The sequence below is a fragment of the Chrysochloris asiatica genome, unplaced genomic scaffold, assembly GCF_000296735.1.
Source record: "Chrysochloris asiatica unplaced genomic scaffold, ChrAsi1.0 scaffold00178, whole genome shotgun sequence".
Lineage (NCBI taxonomy): Eukaryota > Metazoa > Chordata > Mammalia > Afrosoricida > Chrysochloridae > Chrysochloris > Chrysochloris asiatica.
Window position 1 is genome coordinate 4,432,537 of NW_006408696.1, and position 16,553 is coordinate 4,449,089.

The 16,553-nt window shown below is 45.3% G+C and overlaps 1 protein-coding gene across 2 annotated transcripts in view; it reads left to right on the forward strand.

The window, feature by feature from the left end:
* The window catches only part of NOMO1 (NODAL modulator 1), a 64,516-nt gene that overhangs the window by 30,737 nt on the left and 17,226 nt on the right, over positions 1-16,553 (forward strand). For both annotated transcript variants that reach the window (XM_006871967.1, XM_006871968.1), the window contains 10 exons: positions 1,792-1,879; positions 4,475-4,538; positions 5,108-5,203; positions 8,201-8,419; positions 8,525-8,607; positions 9,334-9,493; positions 9,649-9,775; positions 11,657-11,770; positions 13,024-13,151; positions 14,298-14,439. In XM_006871967.1, the coding sequence (XP_006872029.1) occupies positions 1,792-1,879; positions 4,475-4,538; positions 5,108-5,203; positions 8,201-8,419; positions 8,525-8,607; positions 9,334-9,493; positions 9,649-9,775; positions 11,657-11,770; positions 13,024-13,151; positions 14,298-14,439 (1,221 nt within the window). The remainder of the gene's footprint in view (positions 1-1,791; positions 1,880-4,474; positions 4,539-5,107; positions 5,204-8,200; positions 8,420-8,524; positions 8,608-9,333; positions 9,494-9,648; positions 9,776-11,656; positions 11,771-13,023; positions 13,152-14,297; positions 14,440-16,553) is intronic.

A 16,553-nucleotide genomic window follows, 5' to 3' on the forward strand; every position in this document is an offset into this window, starting at 1 on the left:
AGAACCACAGTCAAGTCTTACTTTCTTTTTGTTGCTCAACTTGCCCACCTAATATAGACGCATTAAAGATGACAACTAGCCCCGCTTTAAATGGGAGCTCTGAAGGGTGATTTGGGGAGCTCTTGGTGGGGGGCTTTTGGAGCCTGGGACAAGGTTATTTGGTGCTTCTGAGCTTCCAGTTTCTCAATTAAAATTAGGATCCAAATACCCACTTCTCAAGCTTGTAGTGAGGTTTAAGTAAGCCTCTTAGTTATTGAAAGGTTCTTGGGTGCCGCTCAAAGGAGCCATAATGACGCAGTGGGTTCAGCATCTGGGCTGCTAACCACAAAGTTGGTTCAAACCCAGCAGTCACTCCACAGGAGAAGGATGTGGCAGTCTGCTTCCATAAAGATTTCCATCTTGGAATCGTCTGGGCGGCTCTCCCCTGTTCTCTAGGTTCGCTCTGAGGTGGAATCGACTTGGTGGCAGTGGGTTGGGTTGGGTTTGGTGTACTCTGAACCCAAAGCCGTTGAGTCACTTTCACCTCATGCAGCCCTGGAAGACCGAGGGTCTCCTCTCCCTCCTGTCTTGGGGTGCAGTGGGTGCCTTACGACAGCTGTTGTTCTTTAGCAGGTGCAGCCGAGAATGCTTCTGCCTTGTGTTGATCCTGGTGCTCGAGTTCCCTGGTGGACTGAAGTCTCTGTAGATTGACAGGGCTAGAGGGCAGTGTAGTCCTGAGTTCTCAGCATCAAGCAGTGTCGTTTTAGACCCCCGTGAAAGAACAGACAAATGGCAATGAAGAGCCTGCGTTTGATAGACACTGGAGGATTGGGAGCTGTCATTGCTGATACTTGTGTCTTGCTTGGAGCACTCAGCAAGCAGTGTTAGGGCTGGGGAAGGGGCATGCACAGCCCATCCAGACTTCTCCTCCAGAATGGTGGTGGTGGTAGTGTGCCGTGGAGTCAGTTCCCACTCACAGTGACCTTATATCGGGTTTCTGAAGCTATAAATCTTTATGGGAGCAGAAAGCCTCATCTTTCTCCTGCTGAACAGCTGGTAGTTTCAAACTGCTGACCTTGAGATTAGCAGCCCGAGTCATACCAGAGCTCCTTTCCTCCAGGATATGGGCCCATTAATACCCAGTTGAGAATAAGTGATAGAGGAAGACCATTCCTTGCCTACGAACCCCTCCGGTGGATTTTCTCCCTTAGAACAGGATCCACGGTCCCTAAGCACACCCTCCTAATGCCACCTCCCACCCTCCTATTCTGCGCCTTGCTCATTGTGCCCTGCCACACAGGTCTTCTCCAGTACCTCGACTTCACTCTCTTCCCAGCCTGCTGTGTGATTTTTCCTCATATTTCAGGCCGCAGCCCCAGGCCACTTCCTGAACAGCAGCAAGCTCACCTAGCCTCCCCGGCCACCCCTCCTTTTATCCTGCTTCTGGGTGCTGTTCTCTTCAGAGCTCTGTCATCAACATGATCTGAAAGTTCCCCATTGGCTTACAGAACCCTAGATTTCTGTCTTCCTGTTTTAGAATGGAAGCCCCCTGACTGCAGGGGCCACACCCATCTCATCCAGACCTAGCTCTGTGTCTGTCATCCAGCAGGTGCTGAGTAAATAGTTCATGGAATGAGAAAAAGAGCACGTTTTGGTTGGGAGTTGTGGAAGGTTTTTAATTTTCTTGTGGCACCCAAGAGCTCAAATGATTAATGAGCCAAACAGATGACTGGTCTGGGAACAGAAATATTATTAATCATTTTGGTGTCTCCATCTCCCTACTAAGTCATCGTGTTGGCTTTGGTCCCTTAGGAATTTTATCAGGATGGAAATGGACCTGAGAACGTGGGGATTTATAACCTCTCCAAAGGAGTCAACCGATTCTGCCTGTCCAAGCCTGGTAAGTGTGGAAGGATTGATGAGCTCCTAGTTAGAGCAGTGGGAAGGCCTGAGAGTGTGGTTTCTAAGGCTCTTTTTCTCCCGTGGTTCTGTTTGCACCATGCTGTCAGTTTCTGATCATTTTCAGGGAAATCTTGATTTTCTCTCTCTGGCCCCTGGAGGAAGCAATATTATTAGCTGAGAGTAAGAATTGGGGATTAGCAAGTAAGTTTGAGTTGGGCTTTAAACACATCATATCATTGGCTCGTGACCTCTCTCCTTAGCCATCTTTTAAAAAATCAAAATGAGATCATCTCCCAGCACTCTTAAAATCCTTCAATGTCTTCTCTCACTTTTGTGCCTGCTTCTCAACCACTTTAGTAAGATTTGGTTTGTACATCACAACATACACCCATTTGAAATGTATAGTGCAGTGATTTTTTAGTAAATTTACCAAATTGTGCAACCACCCCTGTTACCCATTTTTGGAACATTTTATCATTCGATCCTGTTCACAGTTAATCCCCATTTCTAGCCTGAGGCAGCCACTCATTTACTTTGTGTCTCTAAAGATTTGCTTCTTTTATTTAAACAGTTCATATCAATGGAATCCTACAGTATGTGGTCTTTTGTGTCTGGCTTCTCTCTCTAACTATAGTCAGTTCAAGGTTCATTTGTCATGTGGCGTGTGTCAGTGCTTCAGTCTTTTTTTGCCAAATAATATTCCATTATATGGCTATGCCACATTTTATTGACTCATTCATTAGTGGATGTCTGCGTTATCTGGAAGGAATAGTGATGCTTTGAGATTCAAGTACAAGTTTGTGTGGACGCATGACTTCATTTTCCTCGGGTAGATACCTAGCGGTGGAATTGCTGGATCATCTGGTAAATTTACGTTTAACTTTGTAAGAAGCTGCCAATTTCTTTTCCAAAGTGGTGGTACCATTTTGCTTTCTCACAAAATGAGGGTAGCAGTGTTTCTCCGTACCCTCACCAACATTTGTTATTGTCTGCCTTTTTGATTATTGCCATCCTGATGGGTCTGAAGTGGTGTCCCATTGTGATTTTATTTTGCATGTCCCTAACAAATAATCCAGTGGCTTCTCTTGATTCTCGTGATAAAATACGAAATCTTTAACCTGACCTGGACATTCTATAGTCCCTGCCTGAATTGTTAGCCTCTCATCCTGCCAGTCTTTCTTGTCTGTCCACTCTGTTCACCTGTCACGGTGGGCCCTCATCAGTCTGTCTGTGAGGGTGCCTTCTACTGCCCGTCTCAAAGCCTGAGCAGCAGTAGCATCAACAAGTGGGGGTTATTTGACTCGAGACCTGAAGTCTGGAATGCTGTGGCTACTGACATGGACCTGGCACCTGAGACACGTGAGGGTTGGTGTCTGTGATTCTCCTGATTGTTCCATTGTGCTTTTTTGCCTTATGGTTGCAAGATGGCTGCTGTTGTCTCAGAAACCTTGTTGTGTTCAAGGCAGGAAGATGAGGAATGGGGTCGGCCAGCGTTTTCCCATACCCCTTCCTTCATTAAACTCCTGCTGTCTTCTCTTGTCCAAACCTTGTCAGATGGTCACTTCTGACTAGTTGCAAGAGAGACTGGGATAGTTGGATAATTGCCTCAAGCTGAGCGCATTGCTGCCACCAACATAACCGGAGTCTGTGGGGAAGCAACTAACGTGTGTGACACCAATGACATTCTCTGCCTCCTCACCTACCTTCTGCCTTCTTGCCGTAACTTCAGTGCTGCGTTCAAGTGTTACTTCCCCAGGGCAGGGTGGCCCTCCAGTCTCATTCCACTCTCATTATGCCCTTCCCCATAGCTCGGTTTTGCTCCCTTACTGCACTCGTCACGGCTGCTATCCGTGCATCTGCTGAAGGTCTCTCCATAGATGGTAAGCTTCATAAAGGCAGGGCCAGCCTGTGTTCCTCATTCTGTCGGCACTATGTGTTGAATGAAGAAACCTACTCATTTTATGGTCACAGCACTGGGGCTTACTCGTGTGTGGAAAATGACAGGAATGGTTTGAACTAATGTCAGGTTTTTGTAGAAGTCTGGTGAAAATATTGGTTAATGATCAGCTAGGGGATAAATTACTACACTTTGCTCCTTCCAGAAATGGACTGTACTCCCCTAGCCCGTGGTGAAATTTGCCTCCAGAGACTCAATGGCTTGCTCGTTTTTCCTCCTCTTCTGGGGCTGTCTCCCTTTGCCCCACCTAAGAATATCTATCAGAAAGGTTCAGGCTGTGTATACCTTTTTGTTTTTTTAATAGTCTTTTAAGTAGAAAATTGTCCTCCATCTGATTTGCAGTAGAAACGTGCTTTCCGTTCCTCCTGTGCGTGAATCTGTAAGCGTGGTCCATGCAGATTAGACTGCAATGAGTGGTTCCGTGATGGAAAATGAAAATCTGTGCTTGAGTGGGCTAGAAATGGACTGGGCAGCGGGAAGGATGTCTGCCTGGCATTTCTGAGGCGGGTCCTGCACATCGGGGTTATGTTCTGAGCCTTCAAATGAGAGGAAGTGCCTTTGGATTGCAAATGTTGGAATTATTTGGTATAATAGATAACCATTCTCTAAAAATGACTTTTGATTTCTGGTCTGTAGGCGTCTACAAAGTGACCCCTCGTTCCTGCCACCGGTTTGAACAAGCTTTCTACACCTACGACACGTAAGCCTGGCTGGGTTATTAAATACTTGGTGGCGTTTGTGTACATTCTGTGGAGGAGAGTGACTACATTGAGCACAATGTCTCTCTGTTTTTGAGAACAGATGGAATTTTTCTCTTTTTTTTTTCTAGAAGAGGCAAGGGTAGGCATTAGAATGTGTTTCTAGATAACGATTTTAAGACACTTGGATAAATGACTGAGGAAATGAAAATGGGATCTGATTTCCCAAGAATTCTGCAAACCAAGAATAAAAGGCTGTGTTTTTGCAGTGACCTAAGTATAATCTTTGTAGGGCTTTCTAGCTCTCACTGGTGGGAATTTCTCCAGTTCAAGCCTACTGTTTTATAGTTTTGTAACCGTCTGGGGTTTTCTGGGAATTGGAAGGGTAAGATGTTTGCATTTCGATTCAGTTTACTCTGGACCACCTGTGTGTGTCTTTTAGGCATGATCTTGTCTGTGAGTAAGAGTGCTTTTGTGTCGTATGTTTCAGAGCCAGGAGGGTGTGTTGGGGATCCTTGGAGAATGATGAGAGTGTTCACAGTGCTTGTTTCTCCTCTTCTTTGATTGATAGGTCTTCACCCAGTATCTTGACATTGACAGCCATTCGCCATCATGTCCTTGGAACCATCACCACTGACAAAATGATGGATGTCATTGTGACTATCAAGTAAGACTCGTGGTCCGCGGGGGGCTGGGTGTGGGGGCTGTGGACAAGGCCTGGAGTACTCGAATAGACTCTGAAAATCAGTTTTGATTTCTTATCTCTAGGTTAGTACTGATGGCCTTCCCTCGCTTATATTTCTGTGTCACTGCTGTAAATTCACAACAGCCTCGATCCTTTTCTCTGATGATTTAGGAATTAGCTGTGGATGAGATAGAGCCTCTGACAGCTTGTTCCAGTGTCTTAAATTTTTGTCTGAATGCTTCACACTTCCTGGCTTTGCTAAGGAGAAAAAAAGAATTTGAGCATCATATTGCAAGTGTTTTTAGAAAATTCAGAAAAATTGTCTACTTTTCTTTAGACGTTTGTTGAAAGCATGGGAACTAGAGATGGCACCTGATACAGGGAAGGTGATGAGCCTGACAGTACAGGGGAGGCGGCCTCTCACTGAGGTCAGGCTCACGTGGATACCAGCTTTGAGAGGTATTGTTGCTGCTTGGTGAGGGGCACGTACTGGCTGTTGTGTTTATCAGACACCGTCGTTTTCTCCAGAAATGAAAGGAAGAGGGTGGCAGCAACATGACACTCTTTGTCAAATGGAATGGAAATCGGAGTAAGGGTCTGTCACCTCGCCTTAGTTGAAGGGTTGGTTTTGCAGGTTCTGCTTCCATCTTGAGCCCTGCTGGCGCAGGTGGTAAGCACTCTACTCTAAGATGGGTAGTTAGAACCCACCAGCTGTGCCATAGAAAAAGAATTGGCCATCTGCTTCCAAAATGATTACAGTCTTGGAAACCCTATGGGGACAGTTCTGCTGTATTGGCTAGGGTCTCTGTGACTCGGAATCAACTTGACTGCATTGGAACTTTTCAGTGCTTTGTGTCCATCTTTCTCTCCAACCATCTCTTCATCCAGCTACTGAGAATCTTCAGAGTCTAGGCAGTGGGCCTAGGCCACAGCCCTATCCTTCAGGAACTTACTGTCTCATGCAGTATCATACTGTAATAATACAACTGTGACAAATGCTGTGAATTTGACCTTGGGGGAGTGGGAGATGGAGACTGGTAGAGGGCAGGCCATGTTGGGGGCCTTAATCTTTGCCCCCTGAGCCACGGGATGCTCCAGATGTGTTGTAAATAGATGACCTTTTTGACGGCTGAGTGGAGACTGGGAAGGTGAGTGAGGCAGACTCTTGCAGGAGTCTGAGTGAGCAATGATGGGGCTGTCAGCTAGACTACTAGGGAAGTGGGTAGGCTCGAGAGCAGTTGAGAGGACTGAATGGATAGGATGTGGGCTCAAGGATAGGGAAAAGTCAGTAATAGCTGTAGGTCTCTGGCTGAGGAAACTGGCTCTGTGGGACTGCTGTTCACTGAGCTGGGGAGCCAGTTTCTAGGAGGAAAGATCTGCTGAGTCTGCTGGTGCTGGAGCAATGCATTTTCCTAGTTTCTGCTTGGAAATATGGGTTCCTGGCATGACTAGAAATCCATATTCTTACCAGTGTTGTGTGTCATTGAGTTGGTTCTGACTCAGCAACCCTGCATAGGATTTCTTGAAAGCAACTTGTGGATTTGAACTGCCAATCTATTGGTTAGCAATCCAGTGTTTATCCTATAGCGCCACCCCAGGGCCCGTTCTTACCACGTCGTTGTTAAGTGCTGTTGAGTCAATTCCGACTAATAGAGATCCTGTGTAGGGATTCCGAGGAGCGGCTGGTGGGATTTAACTGCTGACCCTGCAGATCAAACCGATGTTTCAGTCCAGTGCATTATCTGGCCAGCGCCACACCAGGATTCCATTCTTACCAATAGTGACTCCATGTGGCCTCATTTTTGGTCTTTCCTACATTTAGTTTTGTAACTTCAGAAGGCATTTTGGTTTGTTTACGTGCACTGGCGGTTGCCCAAAATGCATGCTCCTGCTGGACACAGCCTCTTGGATCTGGCTTGGGGATCTTGTACTTAACATTCCTGAAGCCATACTTTTGGCCATTGCTCTCCACAAACCTACTCTGTAGTAGGCCCTGTTTCACAAATGTCAGCTCTTTCTAGTTGTTCCCGGACTTCTCTTTCCTATTCCATAGCCCAGTGTCGTAGCCCATCTGCTGGCATACTCTACCTTGGACACCATCGTCTCTTACCTGGATTATTGCAGCAGCTTCTTAACTGGTCTCCCCGTTTGGACCCTGGCCTCCCAGTAACATGTTTTCTTTGTGGTAGCCAGAGCAGTCTTTTTTTATAGTAATAAAGACTGCCTCATTTCTTTATTCAAAACTCCTGTGGCTTCTCATCCCACTCAGGAGAGGATGAAATCCAAGGTCTGTACCAATGTCTGCAAAGCCCCCATGTGACACCTGCCACCTCTTGGATCTCTCTCTGACTGATCTAATGTCCTTGTGTCACTGTGCTCCAGGATACACGAGTCTGCTTGCTGTCCTTGAGCATGCCAAGGACTCATACCTGCTGTCCTCTTGCCTTATAACCCCTTCACCCAGGCGGCCTTTCTCTTCCTTCCTTTGGGTCTTTGCTCGGATGTCACCTCCTCAGAGAGACCTGGGGTGGCCCAGGAAACTAACAATGCCATACTGCCTTGTTTTGTTTTTCGTCATTGTACTTATCATCTGACATTAGTTATCTGCTTATTACCTGCCTCTGCCCATTAGGTGGATTCCAGGGAGCTAGAAGGTAAGTCTGATTAGTTTACTGCTGTATCCCAGTGCCTCAGGCAGAATCATGGTATGTTCTTGATAAATATTTACTGAAGGAGAAAAGAATGGGGTGTAGACAGCGGCATCCGTTTTTATGAAAGCGCATAAAGTCAAGCTGTCTTCTATTCCAGCTCACAGCCACAAGATACTTCTACAATCCCTAAAAGCTCAGTTTCTGGTTCTCTTAACAATAAGTTTATTCCCAACAGACCAGTCCACTTTGAGGCTGTTGTTTTACGTGTGAGTCCCACTGGAGAAGTGACCACCTCCTCATGGAACACCCCTTCCTTCCTTCTCTCCAGGTCTTCCATTGACAGTGAGCCTGCCTTAGTCCTAGGCCCTCTGAAGTCTGTGCAGGAGCTCCGGAGGGAACAGCAGCTGGCAGAGATTGAGACCCGCAGGCAGGAGAGGGAGAAAAATGGTAAAGATGATGGCGGAGAAGGGAGGGCCAAACCACCTGTGCAGGAGATGGTAGATGAACTACAAGGCCCCTTCTCATATGATTTCTCTTATTGGGCACGGTAAGCTCGCTTGCACTTTTTTTCTACATTGTCCTCTGTTCTGATGCTTTTTTGTTTAGTGGGTGGGACTGAAATGGCCAAATGGAAACATGTTCATTATTTCAGGTCTGGGGAGAAAATCACTGTCACACCCTCATCTAAAGAGCTGCTCTTCTATCCCCCTTCTATGGAAGCTGTCGTCAGTGGAGGTAAAGATCAGCGCAGTCCCCTCTCCACACCTGCCCTTGAGTGTTTAGTTTTGTGTTAGTAGAGTGAAGTCGCCTTTGTAAGCCACCATAGTGCATCCTCATTAACACCTAAATGTCATTATTTCATGGATGGGTGGATGAATGAGTGAATGAAAAGTCTCAATCAAGAGTAATGTTTGCTCTTAGAATTGAGGTGATCTTTTTGGAAAAGGACTTGGTTTGCTTGTAGGTGTAGAACAAACCTTTCAGTTACTTACATGCGAGTCACTCATCTTCACATGTCTGAATATGATTTTTATGGTTTTTGGACAGGGGTGTTGGGAATAGTTTTGGGGAATGGCTTGTGGAGTAGTGTGTGCCTTTGGGCTGCTGATCATGTAAGTTCATTAAACCCTGTGGGTTGGTGGGGTTAGGATTTGGAAGTATATGTGTAGACGAGTCCTTATTGGTGGTCTTGTAAGGACCGAGGGATAGGAAGAGTATAAATCCAGCCTTTGTTAGCATTTCCTTTGGAATTCTTTGGCAGTTGAGCAAGACCTTTCAGGGATGTAGAGAGCCTTGGACCACTTTCACAGTTTGGAGTTTCTGGTATATTAAATACCGTAATTGGAGCTAGCTTTCAGATGTCTCAGTTATAGGTCCCTATTGAATGGGCCAGCCCCATCACAAGGTATGTCTTTCTCTGCAGCTCAGTCCCATTCCTTTGTCTGTTTCTTCCCCTTTTAGAGAGCTGCCCAGGGAAGCTGATCGAGATCCATGGGAAGGCAGGCTTGTTTCTAGAAGGCCAGATCCACCCTGAGTTGGAAGGAGTCGAGATTGTCATTAGTGAAAAGGGGGCAAGCTCACCCTTGATCACTGTTTTTACTGATGACAAAGGTGCCTATAGGTAAGCCTATGATGAGAAGGATTTGCTTGGGATCAGTTGGCTTCTGCAGCTCTCCTCAGAATTTAAGGAGCCCACATTTCCTTATGGTAAATGACCTGTCTTTCAAGATAGGAAACAAAGCCATGTGCGCTGTTTGCTTTCTTCCTTTCTTTCAGCGTTGGCCCTTTGCACAGTGATCTGGAGTATACTGTGGCCTCACAGAAGGAAGGCTATGTTTTGACTGCTGTGGAAGGAACCATAGGAGACTTTAAGGCTTACGCCTTAGCTGGCATAAGTTTCGAGGTAACACTGCATGTTTTTAAAAGCAGGAGTTTTGGTTTTTGGGTGTTTAGGTTTTGTTTTGTTTTTTAATTTTAATTAGTCATTTTTACTTATTTTGTTGTTATTGTTGAGAATATACACAACAAAGCATAACACCAATTCAAGAGTTTCTCCCTGTATGTTTTAGTGACATTGATTATATTCTTCAAGTTGTGCCACCATTTTCATCCTCCCCCCCCACATCACCATAACATAAGTCCACATACCTCTAATGTTCCGACCTAATTAAAAGTTTTCTTGGGGTCTAACTGACTTATAATAAACTGTTTATCTTGATAATGTTTTGATATATGAATGAATATACTCATGAAAAACATTCTAATGATGGGAATTGTGAACATGCCCAGCACATGCCAGTCCCCTTGTGCCTCATTGTCTTCCCTCCGTCCTACTCCTTCCCACCCACAGTCCCCAGGCCACTGTTGATCTGCTATCCCTGTTGATGATGTGTCTGTGTATTCTGATGCTTTGTGTAGATGCAGTCCTACAAAATCGACTCTTCTGTCTGTCTTCTTTCACTCACCATAATGGAAGATCTGTTAACTTTAGGATGTTTGTACCCTTTGAGGAAGTGTGTTCTGTTTTCATCCGTAACTCTGTTCTGTGTTGGAGGATTCAGAATGTTCCTCTAGTGGTGTGTGATATCTTTGTTTCTTCTCCCAATCCTTTTTGGGAAGAAGCAGGCAGTGGCATGTGCAAAGTGAATCTGGAGCTCCTTGAATGAATATTTACAATGGAGAGGCCAAAGAAAAAGAACAACTGAGTGTATCCCATAGAAGTTGAAAGTGTTGTGTTGCAGAGTACGTTTTAAATCAGCTTAAAAGACATCCCAGCTGGAAAGAAATATTTGTACTGTAAATAGTATTCCAGTTTTCAAAGAACTGCAGATCTCTAAAAAAAAAAAAGAAAAAGGCAAGTCAGAAAAACCTGAACAAAGGCTATGAAAAGACCAGAGAAGTAAGACAAATGATTCATAAACAAAGACAACATGTCCAACCTCATGTAGTTACTGAGGAAATTTAAAGGAAGTTACTGAAATACTGTCTTTTTGGTTACATTTGCAGCACTTAAAACAACATCCGTGTTTTGGTGCAAATGTGTTTTCCTACATGTATGTACTTTGTGGGACTCTAAATGGTTACAGCCATTTTGCAGTGTAATTGAGTAATCTCTTTCTGAATGTAAAGTATACATAACCAATCAGGTATTCCTAGAGATGAAATGGTAATGATGATAATGTTAAGAAGTAGAGAAAAACACAAGTGCCCAGAGAGATTGTATCTGGGAACGTTTAGGCTGCCTCTCTTTTTTGACTACACAGTAGGTGGCTGGCCTGCGTGCTGTGGTTTGTCGACCCGCTTTAGAAGTCTGTGCAGTTGTGAGCACCAGCGAGGCAGATGTCTGTGGACTGACACTAGGGGAGAGGCCGGACGAGCTGCCGAGTTGGATGTGTCCTAGTACCGTTCTTGTTTCCTTCCCTCCACGTCTCCTCCCTCCTGCGGTCGGCCGGCACTCTATGCTTTGTTTACCAATTCTTGTGGACACAGAGCTGGCAGGCTGCACACCACACCATTCACACTATTTACTCCTGGGATTGAAGAATCAGCTCTGCCCACCCCCCGCCCTCCACTGAATAACAACTACAGAGAAAAAGAAAGAAAGAAAAACCATTAAGAATTACCTCTGGATTTGTGAAATAACAAGGAGCTTTAAAAAGTTTGTGGAAAAATTCCATTTTCTTTGAATTCTATTTTTCCATGACCTTCTTGAAGCTTCCCTATGACCTCTTCATGGTTGTATGCGTTAATTAACCTTGCTTGGGCATTACTTTTTCACCCTCAGATAAAAGCTGAAGATGACCAGCCCCTCCCTGGGGTCCTCCTGTCCCTCAGTGGTGGCATGTTTCGTTCCAACCTCTTGACCCAGGACAATGGCATTCTGACGTTCTCAAACCTGGTAAGGTACCCTTCTGTAATTGACTGCCCACAGGCCATCCCCAAGAGAAGGAGCAGGGACATGGGCACCGGACTTGTGTATTGCTTGACAACGTGAGAACAGAAAGGCAACTCAGAGTGTTTCACATTCCTTTGGAGACCAAATGTAATTGGAGTCTTGCTCAGACTAGGACTTAATGCTGCTGATTCATGTTCCCGTCTGCATACACTTCTTGTTTCCTGGTCACCCACTTGTCACTAAGACAGTGTAATTAATTGCCTTGGCCCCTGCGGCTCCTCCCTGGGCTTCACCACCACGTCGCATTGGGTAGTGTCAGGCTGCGTTTGATAGTTGGTTTGTGCTTCATTTTGCAAAGCGGCAGAAATCATTGAGGTTGAGCCTAGGCCCCCAGGGCACCCTTACCTCGTTCCAAGGTGTGGAGGAACCATGGAGCCAGCCCCCAACCCCGTGTACACGCCCCCTGTGCACATGTGCCTTGTGTACACATGCAGGGGTAGGAGGGGGGGTGGTCAGTCCTGGAGCAGGGCCCTGCAAGCAAAGTTAGTGGCCATGGCTTCCATGGGACTCTTTCTCCTCTTTCTGTTCTGTTTCGATTTTCTGTGAGGTGCAGGGAGCAGCTAGATGACAGCTCTGTCTTACTCTGACACGAAAGAAATTGGGAGGGCACCTTGTGGCAGGAAAGCAGTTCTCTCAGCCCATGCCATGGGTTCACATGGTCCTGGTGAACGTACCACTGTTGTGAGGCCTCAAGGGGCCCTGGAAGGTGGGGAGGTAGCTCCAGGTCTTCATCAGAGGTATAGTCTGAGGAAGGTGCTCCTTGGTGGGGACCCAGGAAGTCCACATTGATTGTCCTCTTGTCCTCGAGTAAAATGATGGGCACAGGGATGTTGCATACCGGCAGCAGGGCACCTCAGAAAGATCATAGGCTCCGCTGTGATTCACCCTGCTCCAATTCTTGCCTCTACTACTGTGTTCATCTTAGGCAAATTGCTTGGCCTTTCAGTTTCTTCATACATAAAGTTCACACACGACTTCTGCCTCACTGGGTGATTGTAGGTTCCTAGAATGACAGCTGCCAAGTTATAGTCAGAATGGCGTTGGGACAGCTGTTTATTGTAGCGATAGGGCTGCCATCTGTCTGTTACCTGGAGTTACCAAGCTATTATTGTGGATGATCCTACCTTTGCTGGGCCCATTTGAGCCATCCCTGGATGCAGCAGCAGACACTCAGGTTTGTAGTGGTCTCTTGACAGAGCCCTGGGCAGTATTACTTCAAACCCATGATGAAGGAGTTCCGTTTTGAGCCATCTTCACAAATGATCGAGGTACAGGAGGGACAAAACCTGAAGATCACCATCACTGGCTACCGGACGGCCTATAGGTGAGCATCCCTGGCCGATGTTCAGACTTGGGGGTGAGCTGTGGGCTCACACTTAGCTGCTGGGCACAGCCTCAGGCCAGGCTTCAGGCTGGTTTCATATAGGGGCTGGGGAGTCAGAGACTTATCTATCTGCTGTCTAAAATTTCCTAGTCTGTAATTGGTCCAAGAAAATTCTCTAGTTGCTTAGGGTTTTTATTCTCTTTAAAAAGTTTTCAACTTGAATTAATAGTTCAAAAGAAAGAAATACAGTCACTTGAATAAAAATTCAAACTGTTAACAAATGTATGTAATGTAATTTTCCTCCTTGTCTCCCAGACAAGATACCCTTCCAGAAGGCAACTGGTATTTCTGAGTCTTTTTAATGCTTCCAGAGAGAATTTATGTACCTATTAGTGAAAAATATGTATCTATGTGAGATGGCCTCAGAAGGTTGGAGTAATGGAATGAAAAGATAATGGGATTTCTCCACAAACTCTTTGAAACCTCCTTGAATATATACACTCTACAAATATGTTGTTGTTGTTTTTAAGTGTTGTTGAGTTGGTTCTGACTCATGGCGTCCTGTATAAGGTTTCTGAAGAGCTGCTGGTGGGTTTGAGCCACTGACCTTCCAGTTAGCAGTCTAGTGCTTATCCTACAGTGCCACACCAGGACTCCATATATAAATGTACACACACACAAACATATATTCACATGTGGTACTGTAGGATAATCTCTGGACCGCAGGTTGGTTTGAACCACAAGGTCAGTGGTTCAAACTTAACCAGCTGCTCCTCGGAAATCCGATACTGGGTTGTAATGAGTTGGAACCAACTTGACAACAACATGAAAAAGCATTTTAGATGAGATTAATCAGAAAGAATATGTGGGATGAAAGGAGAAGTGATTTTTAAATCTTATTGAATGCTTCATTATTTAAAACTTAGAATGAAATAAAGCCTAAGCTTTTTAGTCATCGTTTTCTGGAACTTTGTCCATAATGTGGTTTAGAAGAGGCACAGGTAGAACTCAGTCCCGTAGAGCACTGGGGCACAGTTCCGCCGGACTCTTTTACACCGTCAGCTGTAAGGACAATTTACCCGAGATTCTTTGTGTGGTTTAGAGACCCACAAGACTAATGTTTGGTTTCGTATCTTGGTCCTCCAGTTGCTATGGCACCGTTTCTTCTCTGAATGGAGAACCAGAGCAGGGAGTTGCCGTGGAAGCTGTGGGACAGAAGGACTGTAGTATTTACGGAGAAGACACCATGACAGACGAAGAGGGGAGGTTCAGACTACGTGGATTGCTGGTGAGACTTGGAGCACATTTGTCAGTGGATATTTTCACACTGTGTTCACTGGTGTCCTAGAGCTCCTCAGGACTGCTAGGAGTGTGTTAGGCCAGAGGACGGATAGTCACTCTCTAAACAGTCCGAGCTTGCCTTTTATCCCACTGCTATATTAGGCTGGGGTTCTGTGGCCTGAATAAAGTTTGAAAACCATGGGGTTGTTGCACCTTTTGCCTAATCTGGGGTGGTTAGAGCTCAGGCCCGGGATGGCAAACCAGTGCCTGGATCCTGAGAGCCTGATTGAGGGAGGTTGGTGTCCAGTCAGGAGTGGTTGGGGACTGGTGAGCTATCAAGAATGTGCCACATACAGACAGGGCAGCCTCCTTTCAGAGCCACGGGGGAAGAATGCAGAAATTCAGGTTTCCATGTGAAAACTTCTGATTTAAAATGTTAACTAGTTAAAAAACAACACCTGCACAACCTTTTTGTGTGGGCCAAACAAAAACCTATTTGTCCATTTGGCCTGTGAAGTGCCACATTTGGCTTAGGATTTGTGGGGCTTCTTCTCTCTGCATTTATCATTCTCACTGAATGCTCACTGGGTACTCAGTGTCTTGTGGAAGTTACCGAGCGGGCTGTTTGCAGTAGAACATCTTGTGGGGACAGCACCCACTGTGCTGAGCCACCAGGGATGGTGGTGTTAGTTGACCCCCATTGTATCTTGGTCACAGACTGGTATTTGCTTAAATAAGTGAGCTGAGATGCACATCAGTTTGTTGCTAGCTTATGCCACTGGGGGCAATGCTCTGTTTTCCCAGAGTCAGGGACACTCCTATGCATGTTCTAGGCATCTGAAGGTCAAGTTGGAAGGTTGCCCAGTGAGCATAGTGTGTCCAAGCAGAAGCACTGGGGGTGTCTTACCCGGCCATGCTAAGGACTGGAATATACTTGTTCTTGTGGAGTTGGTTATGACTCCTAACCCTCTGTATAGGGTTTCTGAGGAGCAGCTGGTGGGTTTTGAACCACCGACATTGTAGTTCAAACCGACCTTATGGTTCAGTGCTTTACCCTACAGTGTCATATAAATTTGATCATAAATTTGTTCTTAGATTTTTTTTTTTTTTTAAATAATAGCTTTATTTTCTTTGCAAAAATACCATGTGCTTATTATGAGATAATTCAAGCAATCTCTAGAACTGGAGAAAGATGAAAGTGAAAAAAATCAGCCTACAGCTACCACCTGGCAGTGCTTGTGGTTGACACGCAGTGAATGCCTTTCAGACGCCACTCTGTGTTCAGAGAGGGGTGATCAAAGCAGATTTAGCTGCTGGAGACAGAGCTGCATTATCCAGGCTTGTTGAGCAATACACTGTTACAGATTGGGCATTTTCCAATGAGGTGCAAATAGACATCATTGAACTTAGCCCAGTGCTTGTATTTGTTTTTTTTCTTGAATGTAATCACTGTTTGGTAAACATGAGACTTGACTAGGAGTTCAAACAAAAGAATAAAGGATATAAAGAAGAAAGTTTTTGTTTTGGTCTTAAAAAAAAGTTTCCAATCATATGTCTGAGATATAATAGACATTGTTGATCTTTGAAGGAACCCTGGTGGCACCATGGGTAAAATGTTGGGCTGCTGACCACAAGGTCAGTGGTTCAAATCCACCGGCTGCTCTGCGGAGAAAGATGAGGCCGTTCTTCTCTGTCCTCTAGGGTCGCTGTGAGTGGGAATCAACTCAACAGCCATTGGGGGAGGAGAGGGATTAACCTTTGGGAGTGTCTTTCCAGATGTCACAGGTGGAGGGGGTAGTGGACAGCAAAGAGAGAAGGAGTGTGTAAGAGTAAGAGCATACGATGCTTGCAGTTTTAAAATACAAAGCTAAATGGATTTTTTTGTGTGTGAGTAGCAGAAAATGAAACTGAATAGGGAAGGAAGCAATTGTAGAACTTCAGCTAGATGTTTCTCTTAACATGGGTGCATTTTTTCTCGTTTAATCTCCTTGTGGTAGAATACATGGGAGGGAGCTTCATAAACTTTGTGGAAAAATTCCATGATCTTTTTTTTTTGAAATGTTTTATTGTGAATTATGTGACCGTTTACATGGGAGAACATTAGTTTTACATTCATCCTGT